At 45.5% G+C, this 9862-nt stretch overlaps 1 protein-coding gene across 1 annotated transcript in view; it reads right to left on the bottom strand.

Moving 5' to 3' along the window:
* Window positions 1-4424: 4424 nt before the first annotated feature.
* The window catches only part of SLC37A2 (solute carrier family 37 member 2), a 67548-nt gene continuing 62110 nt past the window's right edge, over window positions 4425-9862 (bottom strand). Inside the window, exons 17-18 of the mRNA XM_006035933.2 lie at window positions 9422-9486; window positions 4425-4769 (exon numbers count right to left, since the gene is read on the bottom strand). Coding sequence (XP_006035995.1) covers window positions 4754-4769; window positions 9422-9486 — 81 coding nt within the window. The 3' untranslated portion in view covers window positions 4425-4753. The remainder of the gene's footprint in view (window positions 4770-9421; window positions 9487-9862) is intronic.

Below are 9862 nucleotides of genomic sequence, written 5' to 3'. Positions count from 1 at the left end.
CCTACAACTGTTTTTTAGTTCCTACCCCCGGTGTCGCGCTTTAATGGTCCCCCCCCCCCGGGCACGGGGCCCCGGGTTTTGGGTTCCTACCCCCGTTTTAAGGTTCCATCCCCGGTGTCGCGCTTCAGTGGCTCCCCCCTGGAAATGTCAGGTTTGACCTAGAAACCACTATACAAAGCCCAAGCAAAAGTCTCTGTTATGTAACTAATGCCCATCTGCAATGATAAGGAGGAGACAGTCTTAGATAAAGGAGGCTTGAAAACAAAAGCAGAATCAGAGGACTAGGGCAAAGAGCTAATTTAAATACCAAAAATCACACCCCTAGGTGGGGAGAAAGTATGCTAATGAAACATACATGTATGGAAATGAGATACATAGCTAAAACACAGGTATAGAGACATGCTCAGTAAAGAACTCCTTGCGTCACTCCCTTATAACCAATTAGCAAACAAGAATGCTTATAAAGGTCCAATCCTCCTGTATAAAAGATGCTCATAATTAAGACTCTGTGTGCTTGTTACGTGAAATTGTGCCGTGAAATTATTCCGCTTGCACCGTGTATTGCTAGCAATAAATCTTCTTTATACTTTCACCCCTGGTATCTTTATTGGCTTTTGCATACCGGGCACGATCCCAGACTTGAGCTGGGGCTCAACAGAAACAGGGCCCCCATTTTTCGGTTCCTACCCCCATTTTTTTAATTCTAGGCCCGGTTCCGCGCTTTAATGGGTCCCCCCGGGCACGAAGCCCCAATTTTTGGGTTCCTACCCCCATTTTTTGGTACCTACCCCCTCTGTCATGCTTAAATGGGTCCCCCTGGGCACGGGGCCACTGTTTTTGGTTTTCTACCCCCGTTTTTTGGTTCCTAGCCCCGGTGTTTTTCTGAAATGGGTGCCCCTTGGCATGGGGCCCCGGGTTTTGGGTTCCTACCCCCGTTTTTTGCTTCCTACCTCTGGTGTCGCACTTAAATGGGTCCCCCTGTCACGGGGCCCCAGTTTTTGGGTTCCTACCCCTTATTTTGGTTCCTACCCCCGGTGTCATGCTTCAATGGGTCCCCCCGGAAACAGGGTCCTGGTTTTTCAGTTCCTACCCCCGTTTTTTGGTTCCTAGCCCCGGTGTCGCACTTAAATGGGTCCCCCCGGAAACGGAGCCCTGGTTTTTTGGTTCCTACCCCGGGTTTTTGGTTCCTACCCCTTGTGTCACGCTGAAATGGGTCCGCTGCAGCTCCCTGCTGCAGCCACCAGAGACTGCCTGAATCATCAAAGCTCTCCAAATATTTTTCGAAGATTCAGGGAACTTTGAATTAATTTTGTACCTTCCAATTTGTCCTGATTCAATTGGGATTTAGAGATTTGTCTACCGAATCGAGACAAATCTCTTCTGAATCGAATCACCACCTGAAGCTTTGAACAGTGTAGTGTGTACCTATCCCTGAACCTGTCAGAAAAGAGTACTCAAAATGAAGGCTAAAACTGTCTAATAAGACTGCACAGCTATGGAGTTACACCAGTGCGGCCTGATACCTGCAGATGAGAAGCACTGGGGCCATTCCTGGTATACAGCATGTAGGGTTACCCACTAGGAGACAGTTGCCAGGCCCACCTTGCACCAATACAGCTTGCATATACTTGAGGTTTGTGGCCGAGCACCTGACTACATTCACATGCATACACTGCAAGCAATTTTCTTAATGCTGACAAGGTCCATGTTACTGGCAAAACTAAATGGAGCCATTTATTCCTCCTTCCTTGATCATAAATTTGAGACCTATAGACAAGGAAACAGTGGCTTGTTGTTTTCAAGAACTGAAGGTAAATAAAAATTCTAAAGCTGCTGACAAAATCATGAAATCTAGATACACATGCTGGGCCACCTTTCCTGAAGTGATAGAGAACCCATTATTGCAGTCCAGCCCTGGCTCTGTGCTTCCAGCAACTACAGCCCTTTTCATCTGTCCCAGCCACCTGTGGAGGGTTTGGGATTGATTGAGAGTGTGGTCGGGGGGGTAGAAAGGTAAGAAAATTTTATTGACTTAACAAAAACACAACTACGCATAGTAGCAAAACAAACAATAACAGACAAGAATAATTTGCATTAGCAACTTATCAGCAGTCCCCTCTGATGCCTGATGTATGACAAGTTTCTCTTTCTACAAAGCTCAGTGAAGTCAGGCGTCCCCGATCAGCGCTGTCCGAGAGGTACTGGGAAGGACCCTGGTATTCAGTCCTTGGGCTCCTCGAGATCCACGGGCCTACTGATCCAGGTCAACAGCTAATTAATCCTTTTCATGGAGCTGTATCTTCTTTCTGAATGATTTCCGGATGTTTCAGCCAATTTATAACTTCTGAACTGTTCTGATAACTTACAGCCACTCAGATTCTTTTTACTTCAACTATCCTTAGACTCACCAACCGCATTACAAGCCTTTGCATTCTTCTGATAAGGTTATTTTTAACTATGCCACAGGGCATTACTACTTCAAGGCTTTGCTAAATTTATTAGCAATTTACTTACTTTATACAAGGCCTTACTACATCTTAAACTTTAATTAGGCTTTTAGCAACAACGTATAGCTTAGTATTTAAACAAAAGGCAGAAAAACACTTGGTCTAATCTTCATAGAGCCTTCAGCAAGCACCTTTATCACACAGATATAATTTTCAGCTGTCACAGTCATCATATTGATGCAGTGAGAAATGCTGCAGGACAAAGCAACTGAGACAGGGGCATGAGGTGCAGTCCAGTCAGGAGGTGTACCAGCATGGTGCACCAGGCAGGTGGGCAGGCAGGCACCACTGCTGCCACTCACACTGCCCACCCTGGGGCAGGGATCACCTGGGGCAGGGCAGGGCAAGGGGGAGAGCACTGCCGTGAGTACGGGCTGCTCATGCATGCGTGTGCATGTGTGTGTAGCACCCCTCTGACCATGGCCTGAGCAATTGCCCACCCCTAAGGTCAGCTCTGATAGCACTTGGCAGAGTTTGCATTGGCAGATGTCTTCAAAAGAGCAAGAGAGTTTGAAATTGTTCTCATCAAGATGGTCATCACCTCAACAAGGAAGGAGGGGGAGGGGTCCCATTAAGGGACAGCAGTACAGTCTCAAGATCCTTAATGATTTTAGTCAGCACTAGAGTGGCAAGGTTCATACTCCTTTGTAAACCTAACCCATGTGAGATAAGTACCAGGTAGAAGTCCAGGCTTCTCAATGCACTTAGCAGGGAGTAGGCTGTGTTTCCACCATGGCTTCCAGGCAGACTGACCCTTGCCCTCACAGTTGTACACCATCCCTTTCTGACACTCAGAGAATCCCTTCCTCCTTGCCCCTCCCAGCAGCTGGTAGTTATTTGCTATAAGCCTATGTTTATTTAAGAAACAGTTCTGGAGAGCCTGAGAAAGTATTTTATCCGCATTTTGGCTATTAAGGGACAGCAAGATAAATCTGTTCTTGATACTTGTTCTGGAAAAGTATAAGGATCAGAACCAAAAAGCAGTTTGTCCTAGTCTGCCTTAATGGGAATGGCAGACTAGACTAGAGCTATTTCAGTTAAAATACTGGCAGCAGATATCTCTCTTCTTTAAAATGGATAAGACACCCACTATAGTCAGAAGATTAAAAATATAAAGCTAATGGATATTATTGCTCAGGAAAATAGCTTTCCATTTCGTTTTGGAAGGTTGAGAGTATGAGAAGCCCAGATGAACAAGCTTCTTGCATACATCTGATGTAATTCCAACATTTCTCTGAAAACCAGGTACAATTGTCCTAAATGAAAGAGAAACTTAAATTATAGAAGTCTATTTGCCTTTGGCTTCAGGTCTATTATGATCTGATTTGCAACTACAGATCCCTGCTGTTAGTTTTTCTTTATTGTTAACTGGTGCCATTGTGAAAGGCACTACTTTCTTCCAATGTGGCTTTGTTTGGAAAATGAAGCACATAATATAGTTTAATCTGAGTTTATCAGAAAGTCTGGAAGTTGGTTCCTGGGTTGGGCTGAGAGAATTTTGACAGACATGTTAAAGCATTCCTAACTAATATAGCTATCGAGCACAGCATATACCAATAAGAGCTCACACAAACCCTTTCCCTCTGTCTGCAGTAAAGGGTTCTTACATGTACATTTAGTTGACAACCTAGCCAATAGGTATTGATTGATTATTACCTACTGTATGAAGTAATAGAGAATCCAGCCACAAAATTGTCAGCTCTGTTTCGCAAACAAATGAGTTGCTATACATGAAATGCAATGAGTGAGGATCAAACCTGAGGACTACGGTCCATTTGATAAACAGCTGGCACCTCAAAAAGGAATATACTAGATCTCTGCAATTCCAACATATGGGGGAGGGGGAGACAGCAGCTGCCATGACTCAGCCACTTTGAAGAGTTCATTCCCCTACAGCTCGCACAACAACAAAATGATCCACAGCATCACATATTTTAGGCACCATTTTAATAATAAAAATGTATGGTAATGAAAAGGGCAGCAGGAACAGCTGTTGAGAGACAGAGCCCAAAATTATTCCTAAAGGTGGCCCAGAATACACTTTTCCCTTCAGTCTTCAATTTTCAAGCATACCCCATCCCTGAATAAAATTACTGCTAAGTATTAAAAGTCCAGTGTGGTTTCATTTGAGGGCCTATTACTCTTCCCAGTTTGTTTGGCTTCCACTTTGAGTTGAGCCACAGACGAGCCTTCCAAGATACTCCACTCAATCTTCCTCTGTCTCCGCTAGTCATGGGGAAGCTCCATCAAAATTCTTTAAATCTGCAGAAACAAACAAATGAACATAAGGATTATTAATGTAATGACCCACAGAGTACATCCAGTCAGGTGTTTGTGCCTTTTGGTAACATTTTTTTTTTTAAAGATTGTAGTCAGTACACCTTTGAATTATGCTTAAGCCATGTTAACAGTTACTACCACAGATACGTGGACAGCAGAGTTGAAGCTCTGCTTCTACAGAGCTTGAAACCAAAAACAGGAAAAGCTCCAAGATGTTCAGTAACCAAACTATGCCAGAATCCAAAGCCAGCATGTAGAGTTTGCATCTTTATGTGGTCTTCACCCCAGTGCCCAGCCACATACTGTAAGTTTCAAGTATAATAGAACCCTTGTGCAAGAGAAAAAGGAGAAACAAACAGGCAAGGAAGAAAAGTTGGCAGGGATGCTTCCCCTGTTTTGTTTCCAGCTAAAGCAAAAGCCTAGTGCATGGCCCAGAGAACAAAATTCCTCACACTTGCTCATTAGAGTCCAGTAGAAAATCAAATAGTGATAATCCAAGAAACAGCCCAGGAAGCAACACCAAATGGGACTGGGGTGGCTAGAACACTTTCAAGAGACCAAGGGTATGTCTAATTTTGTGCCCTACTGCACAGTTGTTAGTGCACAGTAATTTAGTATTTGCTGCACTTACTGCGCAATCCCTTGCTCCCACTGTTGTACACCATCCCTGCATGGTTTGCACCTGCCAGCACTATGTTGTTGTCGCTTGTCACTATGGTGACGCAGTATCTCATGTAGACATGCCCCAAGTGTTCTAAAGCAAAAGGACAGCAGCACTGCAGCAACCATTGTGGCTTCAGCTTCTGCTAACTGGAACCTCAACCAAAAAGGAGTGTGGGCGCAATATCTGGCTTGGGGAATGCCAGAGGTTAGAATTCCTAGCTCAGGGACCAAAAGACAGGCACAAAAGTTGTCAACTGTCTGACATGTAGGGGACGTATATCACCTTCCAAAACTCTTCCCTTCCTGCTTGTGTATAATGGGAGGACTGTGGATCACTATATGGGGATTTCTCTTGCTCAGAATAGCTTGCAAATGCATTTCATGTGGTAAGACTTCAAGAGGTACTTCAACTATAGCTATACTTTTCCCAGCTGCTACTTTGACTCGGAAAGGCTACATATGCAAGGTAAGGTCCAGCAGAACATAACTGGTCCGTGTCACTGTCTTTCCTACCTAAGGAATCAGACTGGTTTGAAGTGTCACAGTGACCAAATGCCAGAGGAGCAGCACCATTTTTGCCATGAGATGTGCAAACTATTCCCATTCATTTTAAGGCAGGGTGCAGCTGTCTGGGAAGCTGGAAGTGTACTGCTTGTGATTAGATACCCCAGATACCAGGAAGGAGACTTGTCACCCTGCACCAAGGGCTGAGGAGATTTGGGCCAAACTTACCATTGCAGAACCCCAGAACATTGCTATCAAAAAAAGCTGTTTACCTGTAAACATAAACCAAGAAATATTGTGTGCCAGTCTCCCAAGAGCTTTCTGCCCACCACAAGTCAGATCTTAGCAGTTCATCACCACACAGCAGGGGATGATTTGTAATTTTTCCATCAAAGATCTAAGCCTGTCATTGAGAAACGTAGTCTACAAAATTGTTAATTGGAGGACAGGAGTCTTTATGGACAATGCACTGATTCAAAGATGATTAGCACCTTAATTTTAATTAATCTGGAAATAGTTGATTAATGATTTAGTATTTCTTACAATCACTCATCAGGTTTATGGGGGCAGCAGAGTTGCAAACCTTGGGCTACATAATAAATAAGAGGCAAAGAGTAACAGACCAGTCACTGAAAACTAGAATTTCCACAATATTTTCTGCCAAAAACCTAAGGCTAGGATACTTCCCTAGAAAGCGGGAGATGTGGCTTTCAGCCCCACCCCTAACCCAGAAACAGCTTAATTCTAAATCTGTGTACACAGTGCTCTAACCATCTAGCCACAGGTTACGCAAGGCTGACTCCAGCCATCTTCTTGAGGATGGTCCATCCCATTAGGCAGCCAAGGCAAGGAGTTGTGTAGGACCAGGAGGGAAAAAAAAGTAAGCTAAAGGGTATGTGGCTCAGCAAGTGTGATTTTTGCCTGCAAGGGAAGGTGGCCCTAGATTCCAGCCTGGTCAGAAGCTTTCTCAGTACTTTTAATCCAAGAAATATTAAATACAAAGTATATTGGGCCAACTTGAGGAGGGCCAGAGAGTTGTCTGTATAATGCCTAACCTGTGGCCTGGTGATAAAAGGCACTTTTCTGAGCTGCAGATTCAAGTCTCCCCTTCATGAGAAGGGCCTAGAACCTACCTGGTTAAGTCCTCTAATCAATGGGCATTTGGGTTAAAATGTGGAAGGCTCACTTTCTCCCCCAGAGTACAGGGTGATTTTATTTCACCACAGCTAGAAATAGAATCAAAACTGTGTAAGTGCCGAAGATTGCAGTTATGCAGTTGCATCCCTGCATGTAAAGTGAAATAGGTCTATTTCACCATTTCTTACTATGCTACAAGACGGCATGCTCCTTTTGCAACATCACTCATAGCACATGCTGTTGTCAAAGTCATACACTGGACATGAACAGACCTTAGAAACACAAGGCTTGGGTCTCTGCTTCTGCAAAGCCCTCATTATCCACATACCAGAAGCCCCTCTCATTTTACCCTGCAGATGCCACGCAAAATTAAAATCAAGATAAATCAGATGGAATTTTCATGATCATCTTTCAGCTACAACAGAAAAATACTGGAGATACTCACAATACAAACTATTTCCCATCTAACACTGACTGTGTTAGTACCACACACGAGCTACAAAAATACACAAGGATAGCTTGCTTAATAATACTAAGAGGGTTTTGCAGGATTTGGGACATTCCAGTAAGGTCCTCCTGCAGTTCAGATTCCCTTTGAGTATGACTGGATAATGGAAGGAGAAGGGAGTCATGTATTGTACATTGGGATTCTTTAATTATAGCATTTCTAATAATCTTCATTTTAATGGTTGGCAATGCAGCAGTACAAAGGTAGGCTTTTTACTTTATTTTCTTGGCCTGACTTCTGCTGCACTACCTATTCTTTCTTTGCATTGAGATAGATGATTATTAGCAGATAGAGGAAGCTTTCATATTCAGTCCACCCCTTTTCTATTTAAATTCCTTTGGATTCCTTTCTGGCATGTACTCAGTGGGTGTGTCTTATGAGATGCTTTACACAAGAGACTAATCTACTATGTAGTAAAGGTGCATCTACACATGTTCACCATTTCAGCTCCTACCTGTAAATACAGGTAGGAACCTAACTGAGCAGTCAATACTGTGCTCCCGGGAAAACAAATTTGCTCCTGGTCAGCCCCAACACCAGAGGGCCACAGAGTATGGGGAACTCCTCTAGTCCTGGCGCTGATCAGCTCCTGACTTCCACCAGGAGCAGCACCAGGATGGGGTAGCTTTCTGTTCATTCCCGTCCTCCCCCACACTCCCATCCCAGTGCTGCTCAGTTCCTGGGGAGCCAGGAGCCAAGCAGCACTATGACTGGGGAGCTTTTTGCTTCCTCGCACACCCAGTTACTGACCATGAGCTGTCCCACTTCTGGGGCAGCTTCCAGCCAGCTCTGGGCTGGGCAGGGAAATCAGCAAGCAACTAGTGGCTGACTGGGAGCTGTCCCATTTCTGGGGCAGCTCCAAACCAGCCCCTAGCTGGGTGGGGAAGCCCCACTGAGCTTGTTCCTATGTGCAGGGGGCCAGGAGAGCTCTGCAGTGGCAACTGTCTCCCAGCCCCCTGCACATCAGGACTCCTCCTGATGTATATGGGGCAAGGAAACAGCTGCCGCTGCAGCTGAAAGAGCTCTCTGGGCCCTGTGTGCATGGGGGCTGGCTCTATGCTCCCTGCCAAGCCCCAGATTAGCATCCCAGGGGAGCTTCAGGGGGTCAGAGCAGGATAGGAGCATCCCTGTATCAGGCTGATCCCCTTGGGACCCGATTTGCTGCCAACAGCGGGCAAGTGTAGCCATGCTCCTAGGGAAGGCTTACTGCCCAGTATTTTACTGCCCAGTAAACCTTTATATGGGGGCAGATGAAGATTCATTGTGGCCCTTGGCCCGGGGCGCCCCTCCCCACAGCCCAGGGCCCCCCTGCCCCAACCTGTGCCCTGCCCTGCAGTCATGCGCTCCATCCCCAACTGGCACAGTGGGAGCAACAGCCAGAGTGCAACGCACTGCCCCCCAGGCCTGGAGCAGGAGCTGTGGCTGCCCCCACTCACAGGTCCACGCTGGAGCTGGCGCCAGGGGTGTAGAGCTGCTGCCCACTAGGCATATGCAGTGCAGACTGAGCTCTGGGCTCAGTCCAGCTGCAACAGTGCCTGGCAAACAGCACCCAGCAGCCAAGGCTTGCCACACTATGCACGCCTGGCCCAACCTGGCCACCAGTTTCATCCACACCAAGGCAGGGGCCCCTGGGCCCAGGCCCAGCTGGCTTATGTATTAATCTGCCCATGGCTTTATAATATTAATAGCATGTGTAGATGCACCCAGTATGGAGCATAATGCATGTTTTGCCAGCCCTGAATATACCTAAGAAGGGAGGCTGCTTTCAATGCCAGCCACAGAAGTACTTAGAACACAGTGGTAAGAACAAGCAAATACATACCCTCTCTTTCTTGTAGAATAGCCACACCATCCTTGTATCTCTTTGACTACGACCCGAGAAAGGAGCTGAAGGGGAAAGATTTTAGCTTAATATTAGACTTTCAGTTCCAGCTTTTGTACATTCAAACACTGATCCATCATTTCAATCCAAAGCAATTAATTCAGAATGAATGATGTAGTCTGCCAGGTCATGCACACCCTGGAGAATATTACTCAAGTAAACACAGGGAATAAAGTGTTGATTTGCAAATTGTCTGAGTGCACTCATTGACAACATTCAAGCAAAATTGTTTTGATGGGACAATGGGGTCACAAGCTACGTACGTTATTCCAAAATGGGATGGGCAGACCCTAAGAAGCAGATTTCAGGTGACAAAAGTTTTAAATAGAGACAGACTTCGCTCTCTAAAACATTCAGATATTCATTTGATTGACCATTTCT

The sequence above is a fragment of the Alligator sinensis genome, unplaced genomic scaffold (genome assembly GCF_000455745.1).
Source record: "Alligator sinensis unplaced genomic scaffold, ASM45574v1 scaffold625_1, whole genome shotgun sequence".
NCBI classification, from domain to species: Eukaryota; Metazoa; Chordata; order Crocodylia; family Alligatoridae; genus Alligator; species Alligator sinensis.
Note: the sequence above shows the minus strand (reverse complement) of the source record. Positions and strands in the feature narration are given on the sequence as shown.